General features: G+C 49.4%; 2 protein-coding genes across 8 annotated transcripts in view; both read left to right on the top strand.

Moving 5' to 3' along the window:
* LOC116952002 (very low-density lipoprotein receptor-like) overlaps nt 1–1,943 on the top strand; it is a 46,793-nt gene extending 44,850 nt beyond the window's left edge. For 5 of the 6 annotated variants that reach the window (XM_032970972.2, XM_032970970.2, XM_032970969.2 and 2 more), the window contains one exon: nt 49–1,943. In XM_032970972.2, the coding sequence (XP_032826863.2) occupies nt 49–81 (33 nt within the window). In that variant the 3' untranslated portion in view covers nt 82–1,943. Of the gene's footprint in view, nt 1–18 lie in introns of all 6 variants that reach the window. The other variant, XM_032970968.2, reaches the window with a different exon arrangement.
* A 10,272-nt stretch (nt 1,944–12,215) lies between these two features.
* Nucleotides 12,216–18,480, top strand: part of LOC116951879 (very-long-chain enoyl-CoA reductase-like) — a 44,817-nt gene continuing 38,552 nt past the window's right edge. Inside the window, exons 1-3 of one of the 2 annotated variants that reach the window (XM_032970685.2) lie at nt 12,216–12,791; nt 15,129–15,263; nt 17,011–17,062. In XM_032970685.2, coding sequence (XP_032826576.2) covers nt 15,150–15,263; nt 17,011–17,062 — 166 coding nt within the window. In that variant the 5' untranslated portion in view covers nt 12,216–12,791; nt 15,129–15,149. The remainder of the gene's footprint in view (nt 12,792–15,128; nt 15,264–17,010; nt 17,063–18,480) is intronic. The other variant, XM_032970686.2, reaches the window with a different exon arrangement.

Below are 18,480 nucleotides of genomic sequence, written 5' to 3'. Positions count from 1 at the left end.
TTTGTGTGTGCGTTGCAGCTGCCCTGATTGTCGCTGCTCTATTCCCAGCTGATGGCGGTGAGCACAGAAGACGACGAGTGAAGAGCGACGCGTTCTCCTGTGGCTGTCGGCAGTGAGATGGCCGTATCGATTCAACCCCCCCCCCCCCCCATACACCTCCAACCTTAACAACAAAGCACTGGTGTTTGTGTTCATGTTTTTTTATGTTGCACTAGCAGGAAGGAAGTTTGTCCCTTTGTTGAATAACTTGGTTGAAAAAGGAACTTGGATTCGGGTAAATCTTCTCCATTTGTTAATGTCCTGCACAATTTGTCTACCAATTATATATATACCCAGCTGGCTGGAACATTGACGCTGTGTAAACTAATTTCATGCAACAAAAACAAATCTGCCTCTTTCCCCCAATTGTTTTTTTTCTTTCCAGGTAAACAAATTGTGCAATTTGAAGGCTCCGTCAGGTGCCTTTCTAGGGGCTGGGATGCAAGGTGCACGAGTTCTGAGCCATGTCCACGAGGAAGGGGAAAAACTTTAAATGCCACCGAACCAATCCCACACGAAGAGGGCAATTCCAATCTACAGCAAACTCGGTCGGCACATCCCATGCTAGAGAATTTAACTCCTGCATAGGTTTTCACTTGGGCCTTGTGGCTCCTGCGTGTTTTGTGGCTTTTATTGGATTGAACCTTGTGCGTTTTTGGCACTGTCCGTTTCACTCAGTATGCCTGTGAGCCTCTTTTTAATCCATTCTGGACGCTTCCCAGCCTGTGGGGGTGCATTTGACATGAAATCCATGTGGTGCAACCTAAGATCACGAACTAAAAGCATGCCAATGCATCTTCTATTGCTAGTTTACAAAAATACAATTTCTCCCCCCCCCCCCCCCCCCCCCCCTTACGTTGAGGTTGATTCTCGTTTGGTACAGTATTATGAGACTTGTCTTGCAGTAGCCTCCTGAATTCTTGTACCTCCCTTTCAGCTATAAATTGAATGGCTTGTCTTTTGCTCTCAAATGCACGTAGTTTTTCTGGTGCTAGCATGTCCCTGTGGCACCCTCCCCTCCTGATGCCAATGCAACAACAATCTTACAACTGGAGAACCTTTCTCAATTACATTGTTTTGTACACACAAGCTGCAAATGCCTTGGGCTGGTACACCCCAGTGTGCATTGCAGCGGTCAACCCCATCATAATTGCAGTCAGTGGTGGCTTGCAACTTCAGGTTGGGAGGCTTGGTCGTTCTACCTAGAGGTTTTTACAGCCTCTGCAGAAATAGGTTATTAACGTTAAAGTGCTGGTCTACCCACTGGATAATTGTAAGATTATTTTTTTTTAGCTGTGTATGTCTGCAAAGCCCACTGTGCTTCGCATGCCTAAATTAATCCACCTGCGCGGATCTGCAAGACGGTGATGGCTACATGCAGCTTGTAGCCTCAACCTGACGCCACGTGGCCCATCTTAAACCTCTGGTGGTGGTAAATCGAGGTCTCTTTGAGCAGTGGTATGCATGGTGGAAGTAATAGGGTTGGACAAGGGACGATAACTTTTTTGTACGAAAGTGAAAAAATAAGCGACTTGGTGCTTTGCTTGTGCAAAAACAAATTTCATTTTCTGCTGTACATACAAACGTGGCTTGTCGCCGTAATATGTTCTGTGAATCACTGAAAAGTTTGTGGGAATTTGATAAACGGGTGGATTTTGCTTTTTGCAAATATTAATTCGCCATTGACTTGAGCCAGAGTATTTATTTGTGCTTTGTATACGGTTTATTTATAATTTTTGTCCTGCCATGATTTTTGTGACTACTGGAATCTACAGACTCCCTGTGCTCCCCTCCCGTTGGTCCGAAAGAAGCAAAGCGGCGTTGCGCACAATGTGAAATTGACACCCCATGTCTGTCCTTCATTCGTCAACTGTACAAAGCTCTTATTAAAGAAACGGTTTTCACGTCTGTGGTACGGTGATTTCTTTTTGGGCTTCACCCAGAAGACTGCACAACCTGGAATATTATTAATTAAAAACCAATCTCTGCTTTTTTTATGGGTGGCCTTTGCACCACCACCATCCGGAATTAGAATATTTTATATTGGAGGAATCCGATTTACTACCGAGCCAAGAATGTCTGTCCTGCGCGTGACGTCACTGCATGTCGATCAGCCCCCTCATTAATAATCATGAGCAGGTGACGCCCTCCAAATGGGCACCCGCCATTAATATTCATTAGTGGGTGACGTCACCACATGTGGGGGGGGGGGGTGCCAAGGCGCCTCCCTCTTCGGCGGCAACTCAACCCTCGCTACAAAGACGGAACCCTCGCGTCACGTGATCTCCGTAACGCTGTTGAGACGTCAAAGTAAAAAGGACGTCGTGATGAACAAGGGATTATAAACTTAAAATGAAATAAGTGTCACCGCGCCCTTATAAGTTGCGCACGCATTAATGCAATGAATATCACGTGGCGGTCTGCTTTTCGCTTGCAAGTTTCAGATATACTGCAATACACCCGTCCTTGGACGGGCAAAAGGCTAGTGCTACATAATGCTCTTCAGATGATCAGGCATCATGCGTCCTGAAAGCAGGAACGCTAAGCCCGACTGGTGGTACAATGGCACGTTGCCATTGTTTTTGGTCAATCCACCAATTGGTCGTGCAAATTTTTTTTTAATTATCTTTCCCTGGTGATGGCCATTTGAGCCAATTTTATATTGCCATATTTAAACTTTTTTTTTTTTACTGGATTGGCCATGCAGATGGATATCACGTGGCGGTCTGCTTTTCGCTTGCAAGTTTCAGATATACTGCAATACACCCGTCCTTGGACGGGCAAAAGGCTAGTGCTACATAATGCTCTTCAGATGATCAGGCATCATGCGTCCTGAAAGCAGGAACGCTAAGCCCGACTGGTGGTACAATGGCACGTTGCCATTGTTTTTGGTCAATCCACCAATTGGTCGTGCAAATTTTTTTTTAATTATCTTTCCCTGGTGATGGCCATTTGAGCCAATTTTATATTGCCATATTTAAACTTTTTTTTTTACTGGATTGGCCATGCAGATGGCCTACTTGATCTGAGTGGTGACTCCGCATTCCTAAAATAAACCAACGCTGGATGCAGGGGAGGGTATGGAGCGTCAACATTTTATTCAATTCACTTTCCCATGGGTATTGGTCTCAACCCTGACTAGCCAGGATCGGGTACAGCAAAGGTATAGACGCCCATCGGAAGCATGGTGCTGCCTCCTTGCCCTGCGTTGGTGGTTATGGTTGCGCCCACAATCGCTATTTTCTATTGGCTGTCTAAAACGACTACAGAGCCTGGACAATTGTTGGAAGCATGCATGGCTGCCTTCCAATCTGGCCCCGTGTAGTTTCGCCAGATCTACGATTACCATGAGGTGGGAGGGGGAATGTGAATGAAGACCCCCCCCCCAACAGGTTTGTAACGCGATTTTTAAGTGGTTAGAAGGACGCGTCCCAATTACATTCGTGCAAGAACGCGTGCACGGATTGGCGTGCCCCAGGTAAGTCTTGCTGCTTGCTACAAACATTTCTAATGTGGGGGGGGGGGAACTTTTAAGTGGTACAAATAGAACATTGGGAGCAAATACGCAATAATACAGATTTGTCTAGACGGTTAAAGTGGGTGGGGGGGGGGACCCGATGCCAGAACTCTGCTAAGTGCAGCAGGGCTTCCCAGGCTTGAACCAGAGAGCCGAGGTCCGGACCTGGGTTGGAGTGGCCCAAGAACGATGTGCGTCTCCGTTCTGACAGGAGTTTGTCCCGTTGCAAGCTGAGACCAGAGTGTCGGATTCGTGTGGTTGACGAGACCCTGCCATAGGAATGTGACATTTTCTCTGGACGGTCCATTGTTGATAAATTGCAAAAACTTTGCCTTGCCACACTTTGTTTTTATTAGAGCGTGACCCAGGCAAACGGGGCGGGGGGGGGGTTGAAAAAGTATTTGTCACACCTAATGAAGATATTTTTTGGGATGCGCGGCTTCAACCTGTGACGCATGCCCATCGAATTGCTGAATGTGACCACCTTTTTTAATGTTGGAGCTCCCTTTGAGGATTGTAAGTATTTGTGTGCAGGGGTGGTGGTGGTGGTGGGGCGGGGGGAGATGTGCGTTTTTATATTTAGCCGAGGTTCGAGGCATGTTCGCGTACAGAGGTGTCGGGTTCGTGTCCTGCCCCAGCGCCAGCGAAGGTATCGAGTGAGAGGCGCTGCGCCTGTGCCGAGCAAGTGGCGGCTCCTCCGCGGGGTTTTCGTGAGCAGTCAAAATAGACCACGCGAGGTATTTGGGCACTTCGCGTGCACGTGGTGCATTTTTAACGTCGCGCAGTGCCGGTGGTGGTGTGGATTATCAAACCTCTCTTGCCTCCACCGACCCCGCAAGCATTTTAACGGTCGTAGTTTAAATGCTTTAAGTTGGGCGGTGCTCAGCACGCTGTGCAACGAACCCATTGAGTTGGCTTTGCTGTGGCTAATAACGTAGGTGGCGAGTGTCTGAAGCGGTTCTGCCCCCATCCTTCCCCCCCCTCGCTATTTGACACCGACCAGCAATGTGTGTAGCCAGTGGAATCGTACGTAGCCGACCGTGCTAATCGGAGGTGCACGTGCTTGCGTTTGGTCAAACAGGACCCCCCATGACCAAGAGTCACGGGGAGGCCTTCAATCAGCAGTGGATCGACAGTGACGCGCATTTAAGCGAGTGTGCTGCAAGTCCATGTTGCTTTCACGTGTTTTGGTAAAACAAAAGTTTAGGATATTTTTGAAGGTATCTACCCCAAAGCCGTAATTATAATATATTGGGGGGGGGGGGGGGGGACACATCCCCTCCCAATATTCGAATATGCTCAAAATGTCCCCCCCCAAAATATTGCTATAAAATAGATGTCTGTTTATATGATTGTGGTTATGGTTGTACTTTATTAATCCCTAATCTCTGCCATTACATACAATGAAACAAGAAAAGGTAAAAAAGTAAAAAGAGCAATGTAATAAAATACACTTAGATAATGTAAAAAATTAATAAAAACTCTATCCTATGTTGGTGAATTTTTTTATATTTTAGGCAGGAAAAAATATTTTCAAATTAAGATTTTTTTCTGGGGGGGGGGCGGACCCCCCAGACTCCCTGGAAGATTTGGTCCCCCACAATGTTGACTCCATGGCTACGGCCTTGATATACCCCCCCCCCCCTCCAATTACATTTGTGCTATGGGTACCTTCGGACAATTTGACATTTTGAAGTCTTCCGTAGACGGTAGTAGTGCACCACTTTGTGCTGGGAAAGTGCAGACAGAAGCAGTGGCAAGCCGTGGACGTAATGCCCCGTGAACCTGGTGACCTGAATTTGAGTTCTGGCCGTGGATTGAGCCAGGGTGGCGAGTGAGATCGGAGCTGGCCCCGTGCTGCTGCCGCACCAACCCACCCTGGCGAGAGTGAAGCATTCATGTTGAACTTCTTTCGCACCATACGTAGCCAACCGTGCTAATTGGAGGTGCGGGGGGGGGAAGGACAACAAACTAAACACAAGTAGGATCAAACAATCCCCATGACCTTAAGGCATGGGCAGGCCTCTATCCAGCAGTGGATTCGGGATTATAAATTAACTTATACTTAATTATTATAATGCAATATTTCACATTTGCGTAACGGTGTTTCTAATGAGGCTAAATGGCATGTAAGTACCATATGGTGTTGGGATTGAGTTTCTTAACATCGTTTTGTGGGTGTCAAATTGCGCCACCACTGGTAATTTATTATCACATTTTATAATCGGTACAGTAGACCTTTTTTAGTATTACAGCACACCAACATTCACTCAAGAGCACTGCCCTGCAGCGGGATGTTAGCGATGGATCTTCATAGCCGAGAGATTTCGCTGTGAAGGTGTCTAATTATATTAACTAAAGGTTCCTGGCCGTGTGGGCCCTCATCTACAAAGTCCTGTGGAGGGTTTTGGGGGCCTTCGGGCTTCAGTTCTAACCAATTGAACTTCGCTTCAGTAAGAAAAATGACGACAAGGATTTTGTTTGTATAACTTCAACATAATTTTAAAAATTCTCTTTATAGACCATATTATTCGTGTATTTCTCCCATCTTCGTTGGCTCAAAGCGGGACTTTTACGTTCCTGAACACGGGCTATAGACACCACATTTTTTTCACACAGGCGAAAAATATGGGATGTTAGTCCAGTTGTAAAGTATTTGAAATGCATATTTCTAAATGGAGGAGAAAAAAAACAGAAGGAAAAATCCACGCGACCACGGGGAGAACATGCAAATAACATTCTGGGCGAAAGATGTAACACTCGTAGTAGCACAAATTGAAAAACGTTCCAGCAATGTTAAATGAATCGTGTCCGTCTTCTGTGTTTGTTCCTGCCAACTCTTCAACTATTTGTCTTGCATCGCTTCGGTGGTAACGGTTTGTCAGTCACTAACAGAGTATGGGGGGCCACGGTTAGCGAGATGTTAACGACCTCGCATGATATACAGGAGGTCGTGTGTTCGATCCGGACTCCTGACACGTGTATACAGTATTTTGAGTTTGCACGTTCTTCCACCTGGCCGCTTTACTGAGCGATGTAACTCCTTTTCTAAGAAGCGACCTGGCCACGAACGATGGCTCAACAAATTTGCTTATGTGGACATTTATAGCGGCCAAATACTCGAATCGCCTGGAATTGTCTCCAGGAGGACCTGGAGACAATTCCAGGCGATCTCGGGGGGGGGGGGGGGGGGGAGAGAGAGAGCGAGCGAGAGACGCGCAAACTCCACATATACAACAGGCGTCCAAAAGCCGGGATCGAACCCACGACATCCTGTAGACCAGGCGAGGTAGTTAACACCTCGCCATTCTGGAACCATCCCACCTTGGGGCGTTTCTAGACCCCCCCCCCCCCCCCCCCTTTGGCGACGAACGTTGCCACTGAACCGCTTCTCGTCGCCAGTCCTGCGAGACAGAAAAACAAAATGTATATATTGTTTTAGTTTATGAATAAATAAAAACGCACTGATGATGAAGATAGCTGGCGGTGCTGACTGACAGGCGGGCTTGTGTGTGACACAACCACGGCTGGTGGGGGGGGGGGCGCGTGGTGGTGGAGCTGGGGGGGGGAGGGACTGATGCCAAACGCCAGGAGGCAGCTGCTATTGTTGCCAGCTATTTAAAACACCCGTCCGCCTGATTAAATTCCCGGGAGCGTCTATGCAACTTCGTGAATCTCACGGCAAATTGTAAAATGACGCAAAGTACAGCGCTGCACGCGCGCAGGCGAGCGATGGAAAATAAAAACAAATCTGGGTTCATTAACACTACCCTGAATGTTAGGTATGTAATGTTGAACTTCTCTCGCACCGTAAGTAGCCGACCGTGCAAAGTCCTAAACTTGCCGAGTACAACGTCGCATATCCGACTCGCTGGCAACTGCGAGACGAGTCGGATTTGTGAATGGTCGGATTTATGAACTGCTTATACAAAATAATTTAACTCCACGCACAAATAAATGGGTCGGTGGACAAAAACAAAATGACGCGGGGATTCCTTTTAAACGGGGGGGGGGGGATGCTTGAACGTTCATTATAAGTCGGCGAATGTACGCTAAGAACTCCGTGGCTGTGTGTGTGTCGAGGTTGGATGTTGGATTCAGGCTCACGGTGTTGCCAACACGAGGTCACGATTATTCCTGAAGCGGTCGTGGGCCTCCCCCCCCCTCCCCCAGGCCGACTCTGCCTCAAATGAGTACCTGGTGCGGTGTGTAGTCAACATCGCCACTGGGGGAGACGAAGGCGGCCGGGCGCGGTGCTGGCCAACCCACCCCGGTCCTTGCGAACCGACCTTAATAGGTGCTACTCGCCAAACAGCACTTGCCCCAGCAGTCTGTTGAGGCTATACGGGGGATCTTTGTCTTTGTGTGAAGCTCTCTAGAGAGGGACGGGGTCCACCATGCCCCACCACACAGCCAGTGGGGGGGGGGGGTGTTTGGGCAGTTGCTGGATTGGTCCCAGTATCGCATGCGGGACGACTTCGCTTCTTGACCTGCCTATCTCAGTTTACACAATTGTCGCGCGATTCAGAGAACGTTGGTTCGATGGAGAGAACACAAAAACAATGAGCGAAGACTGAAAAGTGTGCACAGAAGCTCCGATAGATGCTCTGCGTAGAATCGCAATGGTGCAGGGAAGGAAGGAAGAGGGACGATACGCAAATCAGAAATGTATTTAAAGTTATAAAAAAAAATAGGCTTTATCCTTTCGGCAAAATAATACAGCAGGTGTTAAGATGATTAAACACAAAATCAGACAGCTAGTATCTGCATTAACCACACACGCTTGTGGTAAAACACCCAAACAAACATGCTCGATCCGAGCTATATTGATGCGTTGATATTTGCATTAGCTTTGTGTCGTTCGCCTTTTGGCGTTGTTCTCCGGTCCAACGCGACCGGCGGTAAAGTCACGTAGGTAGAAAAAATAAATAAAATAAACAAAAATATCACGACGTTTCGATCGCAACACAAGCGGTCGTCCTCAGGCAGAAAAAAAATCCTGCCTGTGAACGACCGCTTGTGTTGTGATCGAAACGTCGTGATATTTATATATATTTTTCTACCTACGTGACTTTACCGAAAGAACCAAAGAGTATGGATTCCTGCAGTCACGAAAGCTTCAAATCAAGATTAAAGCACATTTGTTTGCATGCTTTACCGCAAGCACGATGGGGGGTGAATGCATCCTTGATGCCTTGCAATGCGCGTGTTTATTTGGTGTTTGGACATCTGTATTCTTGCCAGGAAGTGTAAGGTCTATTTTTTTGTTTATATACCGGCAAAAAGGGGGTCGCCATTTGGATATATAGCTACGGGAATTTGGTGGATTCGGACCGAACGAATCGTGGCTAAAAGGGACGGCCGTTGGATAAGACGAGCGATGGAATGACAGCCAGAGGACACAATGGACTGCATGCTATAAACTAAACAGTTTTTATTTTATTTTAAGTTACGGCCCCCTGAGCTGTGTAGCTCTTTTTAGATGCGATCTGACCACAAATGACAGCTCAACGAAGTGGCTTATCACGTGGAAAAGCATGGCACCCAAATACACTAAACGCGTGGTGACGTTGATTCTAAATGTGGGGTGAAAAACCGAAGGACCCGGAGAAAAATTCCGCACGACCACGGGGAGCGAGAGAGACACCACAAACTCCAAATATACAGTAGCAGCAGCAGGCTTCAGGGTCGGGATCGAACCCACGACCTCCTGCATGCCAGGCGAGGTAGTTAACATCTCCTAGCCACCGTGATGATGATGCGGGAGAGAGAGAGAGAGACACGCAAACTCCAAATATACAGCAGCAGCAGGCTTCAGGGTTGGGATCGAACCCACGACCTCCTGCACGCCAGGCGAGGTAGTTAACATCTCCTAGCCACCGTGATGATGTTTCGGGAGAGAGAGAGACACGCAAACTCCAAATATACAGCAGCAGCAGCAGGCTTCAGGGTCGGGATCGAACCCACGACCTCCTGCATGCCAGGCGAGGTAGTTAACATCTCCTAGCCACCGCGGCACCCCTACCTCCATTAACATACGATGTCCCCTAATACGAGTTAGAGACATGGTATGTGGACAATATGTCGTCCGAACAGTTGAACCTATCATTATTTTTTATCAGTAGTTGACTATAAATGATCTGGCATCCCATCTCTACGCTCAAGCCAAATCAAATCGATAGGCGATGAGAACATTTCATAAGAATAATAACAACATAATAAAAAGTGCAGGCTGGAAAACCACACGTTTAAAACAGGACACAAAAATGTGTACGGGCTCGCGCACATCCTTTGTGCATAAGCTTTCACAACAACAACAACAAGAGAAAACAACCCATCAGCATTTTCCCGAAGAAGCGCATTGTGATCTCATCTTGTGGCCACCATCAAAATGAATTCGAGCAAATGTGTGACCGACTGACAGCGGCTGTCTCGAGCAAAGTGATGGATCATGGAAGATGTGACGTGGATGGAACAAAGCCCATCCACTGCCACCCCCCCCCCTACCCATTCCTCTCGCCATCCCTAGGGGTATTACGGACGTCCAGAAATGTAAATAACACACGAGCGCGCATGAATCGCAACAAATCGCCGGGCGCACTTCCTACAGCATTCCTTGAAATTCAAGTGACCACAGGGGCCAGGGCCCCGACAAGAACAGCTGAGTGCCCTGCGTTCCCGTTCATTCCACCGTGTGCTTTCCGTGGCTTCATTTATACATATTGATGATATGTGTGTGCGTGCGGTGTGAGTGGGTGACTGCGTGGGGAGGGGTGGTGTAGCGGTTAGCGCGCTGTGCTACGAACCCGGCCACCCGAGTTCGATTCCCGCTCACGGCCACCAACACGAGTGGCGATTATCTGAACCGGTCCTGGGCCTCCCCTAGGTTGGCTCAGCCTAAAATGAGTACCTGGTGCGGTGTGTGAACGTCAGCACTTGGGAAGACAGAGACGGCCGGGCGTGGTGCTGGCCACCCACCCGCTAATGTGCCGTGCCGGCATTCATTGGTGTTCGCGAACAGCACTTGCCCCAACGGTCTGTTAAACACTATACGGGGGATCTATGTCTTTGGGGGTGACCGTGCGTGTTTGTTTTGCTTGGTATTTATGGTCATGTGCGTACATTGAGTGCGGCCGATGGCTAATTCTCTCGGTATGCCACCCGATCTTTGTCAGGTCTCAGAAGTACAACGCAGGGTTCATACTGGACAATGTTTTAATTGGTGGACACCATGCGAAGCGGAATATTTGTAGGCTGTCGTGGCTAATGTGGTGGGGACATTCTGGGTAATTTAGCCGTGAGCAAATATATAAGTATACTGTATATATACACGCTTATAGTTAGCGACTTTTTGATGCCATTAGTTGGTTGGCTCGTGTTCACAGCAGAGTTTGGAACGTTATATATATTTTAAATAGTGTGAAATGTACAACTATTACACACGTGGCATTTTATTGCGCGCATTCTTGAAGTTCTAAATTTGTTCACGTTGGTTTTCTTATACGTCGGACGGGTCCCTGCCATAAGAACGTGGACATGCCCGACAATCTCGATCAAGTGTTTTTTCTCAACTCCAGTCCTCGCAACCGCCGGGTGCGTGCATCGTGTTGCGGCTTAATGTCTACGAATATAAACGTTTGGTAATCAAACGAGGAGAGGTGGCGAGCGGGGGGCCCGACTCACGTTGACTCGTCTATGGAACTATAACAAGAGGGGGGGGGGTTTCACAGATAATATTGTTCGCGACATGCATACGTGTTAAATAGCCCGTGGATATTTTGATCGATTTCTTTTCAATCCGCTGTTTGTGACAATTTTGCAAGATTGCGCGCAACAATGCACTTCACTGGCGGTTATCAAAGCAGTGGCGGAGGTGATGGTGCTAGTGGTTATGGATGGTCTCAGTCCTGGGCCTCCCCTAGATCGACTCAGCCTCGAATTAGCACCTGGCTACGATGTGTAAATATCAGCACTAGGGAGACAAAGGCGGCCGGGTGTGATGCTGGCTACCCAAACCCCTCGCGTATCTTGTCGGCCTTCATAGGTGCTACTCGCTAACAGCACTTGCCCCGACAGTCCGTAAAGGCTATATGAGGAGGGGGTGGTGGGGGGGGGTGTTTTTTGTCTTTGATTGCAGTAATAGTGACATGTTCCTGATACCGGTGCCAATGGTGGCAGTGATGGTGGCGGTGTTGCCGGTGTCATCGGCGAAGGGTGACAACATCAGGGTAGCGAGCGATGGAACGATATTTGAGAGAGCAGACACAGGGATTTGTTTGTTTAATAAATGAATCGACGTCCACGTGCCACACGCCCCCTGCGCTTCCTTCTGTCCTCCCTTCCCCATGAGCCAACGTGCAACTCTGCAACTCTACACGAGGGCCATCCGCGTTTAGACCTCGCTGCCAAGCCAGTGTCTGATTTCCAGGCGAGAATTTTGCTTAGTTGGGCATTTTTTTAAAAAAAAAAGTGTTCTAACCTCTCATCGACCATGTCCCCACTTACCTCCCCAACCTCATCATTGCCGTGCGCAGCCCCCTCTTTACCTCCAACTCCTTCCCGACCCCCTGGCCCCATCCACCTCTTACCCACCCACTCTCCCACCCCCTCCCCCGATATTTTTATGTACGCGCTTATTTATTTATTTACTTATTTAAAACTGCCCAAACAGCTGTGCCAAGCAGACGCGAATTGAGTCAGCTGTACCAAGTGGGATGGATGGAGACAGGAGGCTGCGCATCCCCTCGCATTTTCTGCTCGCACTTCTCGACAGCGTGCCGAGAGCCGGCGGGGAGCGTGAAGCGGGACAACAAAACTGGGCGCGCGCGCGCGCGGGGACGACGCAGCGGCTGTCAAGAGCCGCCGACGCCACCGCCGACGCCACCGCCCCGAGAAATATTCGGCGTGGCGCAATTTCTCGCCGTCAAATTTTGCGGATAAATTTTTGCGGGTAAATTTTTTGCGCGCGCGCCCGCTCGCGACGTGGGCCTGGGAGTGACAACAGTTCTCTTACTCGACGGTCGGCAAAGGCGTAGGGCTGGGGTGGGGGAGGGGGGAAACTCTTCACGGGACAAAACAGCCCTCGGTAAAATAGGTCCGTATCTCAACAAAGCGCTTCCCCGTTGGACAACCGCGCTTTTTTTTTACTCCGGCAAGGTGGCCCAGAAAGCGAGAGGCGGATCGCAGCGGAGGCTGTGGCAGGCGTCGTTTGGAAGACGCCACACGTTTCCCCTAGGTGAGGTGTCTTCTTCTCTCGCTCTCTCCTACCTCGCCTCTCCTATTGTGCGCGCGTGTCCCCCGCGTGTGTCGCTTCTGAGGTCCTGCGGGCACCAGGGTTTTCGGGAGCTGTATCGATGCTTCTGTCTCACCCCTAAATGTCTGCCTGCCTGCCACGTCTGTTTGCGCGCCTGTCCGTGAGTTTGCCCTTCCCGTCCGACTCAGCCTTGCGATCGCCAACGCTTTTTCGCAACTTGGTACAATCGGCAGAACCGTCAAAAGTGACTAAACTGACACGCTTCGCTCTTCTCGTCCCTTTCCGCACGTACCATTTCTAAGGGTTTTGATGGCAAAGAGCGTCGTAGGTCTTGTTTTCTTGCTTTTTTTAATCTCTTTTAATCTCCCCCCCCCCACCCCCAACTGCCCGCCCACCACCTTTTCCTGCTGGTTTTGCCCGGGGAGTTCCCGGAGCGAAAATTTTCACTCTCGCGTGAGCCACGCGCCGGTCCTCGTTGCCACGCTCGCTTTTTGCTCGCGACGATCGTCACGTGGACGCGACAGTGAGCGCTGGAAAACACTGGGCCGATGTTGAGCGAGCGCGGCTTTGATTTACTGAATATAGGCACAAAAAATCGTGACGCTGGCGAACGTCCGAGCCAGCGTGAAGAGCGGCGCGTTGCAACGCAGCCGCAGTTTTAGCGCAATTACAACGGATGATAAATAATCGTTGCGTAGAAGTTCGTGCGCAACACGGCAGATTCCCCCAATGCCACCGACCCCCCCCCCCCTCCTCCTCCCCCGAGTTTGATTCCTGGCCATGGTTGACGGTGGTGGCGAGTGACATCTGAACCGGTCCCTCTGGTCACCCAACCCCCGTTCACCAACCCGCAGTGACCATGTGGTCAAGCGCCACACACGATCGACACAGCATGTGGGGACGCCTTCATCCAGCAGTGGATTGACAAATGTGGTGCATATTATTTTTGATTTAAATTCAACATCCACATTTTTTTTTTCACAGAGCCAGCGACATTATCAGTTATTTGCCTGCGCACGGGCCATCAAACAATGTAAATACAGTATTAAAAATGGGCAATATATATTTTTTATGGCTGATATTTTAATTTATGGCTAATATTTTCTATAAAAGACTGAGAAAGCCAGTGTAATCGTTTGCCATGGGTAACGGTACTGAAATCGAGAGAGAAAGATACACTTTTCAAGAAAGAAAAACATACAAATGATCGGTTTTAACCCGCACAAACACTCACCCGTGCCAAATTAGCGAGAGCACAGAAAACCCATCATCTAATCCCACGGAAAAGGATAACGTTGCAGCCCTGCCTGTACTTGCTCAGGGCCCTGCTGGCAGAGGAGCCTCCACTTGACAGAGCTCGAGACTGCCACTCTAGGGGGCACTTTGGCCAACTCTTCCACGCTGCCCAAACGACTGGGATCTAAACGATAAACTATTGATTTTATTTGACCAGAAAAACAAATTATAGTCCAATGAGGTGGCTTACCATGTAAAAATGTATAGCAGCCAAATACTCTAAACGCATGTTTCTAAAAACCAGAGCACCCGGAACAAAAATCCACGCGACCACAGGGAGAGAGAGACGCGCAAACTCAGGGTCGGGATCGAACCCACGACCTCCTGTATACCAGGCGAAGTAGTTAACATCTCCTAGCCACCGCAATAGGTGGCTATACCCACACTTTTTTCTTCTTTTTGACCCACACCACTACACGTGATCTGCCGATCGACGAACCGTGTGATGCGTTAACGGGGTACCACCGGAGTCAGTTGATGGGAAGAAGGGATGAACAGGATGCTTGACCATCTCGCATCAAACGTTTCGGCTTCCGCACCGGCAGATCGAACACGAGCCGGCGACCTCCGCGTCGCGAGCCCCGTCGCACCGCTGCAGCGGCCGGCCGGCCGACCGGCCGGTGGTAGCGGCGGCGGCGGCGGCTGCGGCAGCATAGCTCCGATCACATGGAAAGACTAAAAATGCGCGCGCGCTGCCAGCATTGTGAGAACAAGTTGCGTGGCCCCTACGATTGATGTGCGTCACGCCCGTTGTATTTGTGTCCGCTGTCCCAAAGGACACGGCGAAATAGTCGCCGCACGGTTCCACTGACGAGCAAAAAAAAACAAATTTAAATTCGAAACGGCTCCCGCTGCTGTGGTCTATCTGCCGCCCGACGGGACGGCCCACGGGCAGCGCTTTCTCGCCGAGTGCAACGCAGCGAAGGCGCTCGCGACGCCGCGCTGCCTGGCGCGTTCGCGACCGTCGGCCCCGCTAAAACCATGGCCGCCAATAACCTCAAAATGTTTGCTGCCGTTTCCAAGTTCCTGGTGACAGCCCACCAGATGATGGACAAGACGAAGAAGGCAAGCCGGGGAAAGAAGGTCAGCAGGGCCACCTTCTTCGAGGTTGAGATCAAGGATGGCCTCAGCAAGGATCAGCTCTGTTTCATGGACAAGGTAATTGTCAGATTTTTTTTTTGTTGGTCACCCGTTGGCTTTAGGAGGTGCGGGCAACCCCTCTCGATGTGTTTTTTTTTCCTTTTGGTGCGATGTTGTTTTTTAACTCGTTTATGACACGCTGCGTCGCGCTCTTCTTCATTCGGTCGCTTGCAAATGTTGGCAGAGGTCTGCCAATTGGGCCGTATTGTGTTTGGCAGTGTCACTTTTTTGAAACTGCGAGCAAAAATTGGGTAGCAGTGATTTTTGTCGCTTTTGTCACGTCGCATAAATGCTTAGAAGGGCTAAAATAAAGTTAAAATAACTTACAAACAAAACTTTAAGCGTGATTTTCTAGTCACGCGGTCTCCTACATTCTCCAATAAAAAAATACGGCCCAAACAGTAGGAATTTTGCTTAAGAAAGTTAAAACTCGGTACTGAAGATTAAATGTAATAGTGCAGTCGCCTCCATATCCTCGTGGCCCCTTGGCTTCAGCATTGCATGATGAAGCCTCCCGATAATGCAATTTCCATGTTTTTCCGTTTGATTAATGAGCTTAATAACTGTCCCTTCGACCGGCAGAGTCCGTCTAATGCAAACCGAGGGTCGATTGCCAACATGGTCAGGTGACGTTCAAAAATAACTTTCAATGTGCAAGGCCAATGAGAGCCAACTTTGTTGGATTTTTCAAAATCTCCTGCTTATATAAACGTTTTTTTCTCTTTAATTGTCATCATGGGCTGCCGCAAATTATTATTGAATCGCACCTTCTCCTTACGGGCCCTGTCAATCAAAGCGCCCAGCCCGGGACGTTTTAGCAGATTTTGTGAATGGGCCATCCGCCAGAGTCCACGAATGAATTCAGTGGTGAGTGCCATCTGGTTGCTGTGCGCTCAACTCACGGCTCAAAAAGGCCAAGTGGCCAGCAACGAAAACAGCACCGTCGAAGTTGTAAAAGATAAGTGGTCGATACTTTTTTTAGTTTTACGAGCAAGGGAAAAAGACAGACGACGATGGTCAGCGATTCTAAAGTCGACGCCAGTGCGAGGGAAGACACGGGAAGAGAAGAGTTTGTGACCTGCGGTGTTGTGGTTGAATGCAGTGCAGATGAGATGACCCAGTCAGTCTGGCAGACTGAGTTCTCAAAATGGGTGGAAGAATCGATGAGTTAATTTCAGGTGAACGGTAACCGTGTGATAGTAGCGATAGAAGAGCGACATGGAGGTGCCTGTCCGCTGGTGAGTGATATCTGGAACAGTCGTATTCTCCCGGTGTAGCGGCTCGGTTTAAACCTACATTTTTATTTTATTTTACCAGTTAAGGCCCACTGAGCTATGTGGCTCTTTTTTCAGAAGCGACCTGACCACAAATGATTGCTCAAAAAAGTGGCTTATCACGTGGAAATGTATAGCAGCCAAATACTTTAAATGCAAGTTTTTTTTTAATGTGGAGGACCCAGAGAGAAATTCAAGCAAACAAGGGGAGAGAGAGAGAGAGAGAAACATGCAAACTCCAAATATACAGGCGTCGGGGTCAAACCCACGATCTCCTGCATCCCAAGCGAAGTAGTTAAAATCTCGCCACCGTGGCACCCACGTGGACCATTACAGCACACGGAGAACCTTAATTCAGCAGTGAAATAACAAAGCGCTGCAATTTCATTTAAAAAAAAAATCCATCTATGAATATATGGTGTTTCATCAATGAATTCATTCCTTTACAATCCGGCTCGTCTCGTATATCCCTTCTGTGTTGTGACGCGCAGGTTGAGCCGACGGTCACCGTCGCTGAACTCAAGGCCATGTTCCAGAAATCCTGTGAGTTGACGTCGTCGTGCGCACGCGCGGTGTGGTGTGACGCGGTGTGACGGTGTGGTGTGACGCGGTGTGACGGTGTGGTGCGACGCGGTGTGACGGTGTGGTGCGACGCGGTGTGACGGTGTGGTGCGACGCGGTGTGACGGTGTGGTGTGACGCGGTGTGACGGTGTGGTGCGACGCGGTGTGACGGTGCGGTGTGACGCGGTGTGACGCACGGCCCCCAACGCGTTTCGAGTGAAGAGCGATAAATCCGGCGCGTGAGGCGGCGGGTGCGTTCCTCACACCGCCCGTTTACGGTTGGGTGGAGATGCTTGGCGTGCCAAGGTTGGCACAGGCCCTGGCGCTATCAATTAAATAGATGGGGGGGGGGGTGGCGGCTCTGTCCAATTACACCCCCACCCCCCCACGGAGCTGGGTACTGGGAAGTGTTTAATGTTTAGTGAAGCCGAAGCGTCAGGCCGAGTATCACAAGGAGACAACGGCTTGTGAAGTGTAGCCCAGTGTCTGGGCCCCCTCCGGGCCTGCCTGTGGGCTCCAGTGTAATCGCACCGCCTGCACACTCGATAGCCACGCTACGGGTTTGGGTTGATTTGTACGCACGTGTGGATATGTCCGTTGACATTTTTTTCGCTCCGCACTTATCAGAGATGCAATTTGGGGCAGGACGAGGTGACAGCTGCCTTCATTCGCAAAATGCTTCTCCCAGCCACTGCTGCTCAACTTGAGAGATGTAGGCCCAGTGTTTACATTCCAGAATGCATCGGGTTTTTTTCCCCCTGCACTAAAATTGTGCCTGCCTCTATAATGGTTGCCCCGATAGAATTGACGTCACGTGCTATGGCATTCAAGACATTTCTTCGGTGATCTGTTGACCTCAAAGTCATATCCCTATTCCTTTCACTGTGACGGGGCTACGTTGTGGGCAGCAGAGGTCAGGGCAGTAACATCTGCTGTTGTGCTGTACTTCTACGCGTCCACGTCTACGCACACCCGCCACCACCAACCCCTACTGACCGGCGTGGTGAAATATGGTAACGATTAACTCTCACAAACTACGAGACCCTCATCCCCCAGTGGGCATACAAAAATGACTGCACGTGCACTTCTGAGGAAGTATGGTCACACAACTCCCATGGCTGACATGGCGTGGGAAGGCCTTCATCCAGCAGCAGATTGACAAATAATAGCAGGGACCAGTCTCTCCAGGGAATCGATCGCTGATGACTTCCCACTAACTGGTGCTCATTCAAATGACTCTAGAAAGGAATTGAACCCACAACCTTCGTCGTGTTAAGAAGTGTTTTAACCTCGGAATTGCCACCAAACCCAAAGCGAGATCCTTGTTAAGACTTGGCGAGGCTTCCTTTGCCGGAGGGCAAATCACCTTGAATACACGCGATGTCATCAGATCTCTGAG

The sequence above is a fragment of the Petromyzon marinus genome, chromosome 44 (genome assembly GCF_048934315.1).
Source record: "Petromyzon marinus isolate PM22_M1 ecotype Great Lakes invasive population chromosome 44, UKy_Petmar_22M1.pri1.0, whole genome shotgun sequence".
Classification (NCBI taxonomy): Eukaryota; Metazoa; Chordata; class Hyperoartia; order Petromyzontiformes; family Petromyzontidae; genus Petromyzon; species Petromyzon marinus.
This window is presented reverse-complemented; position numbering and strand designations above follow the sequence as displayed.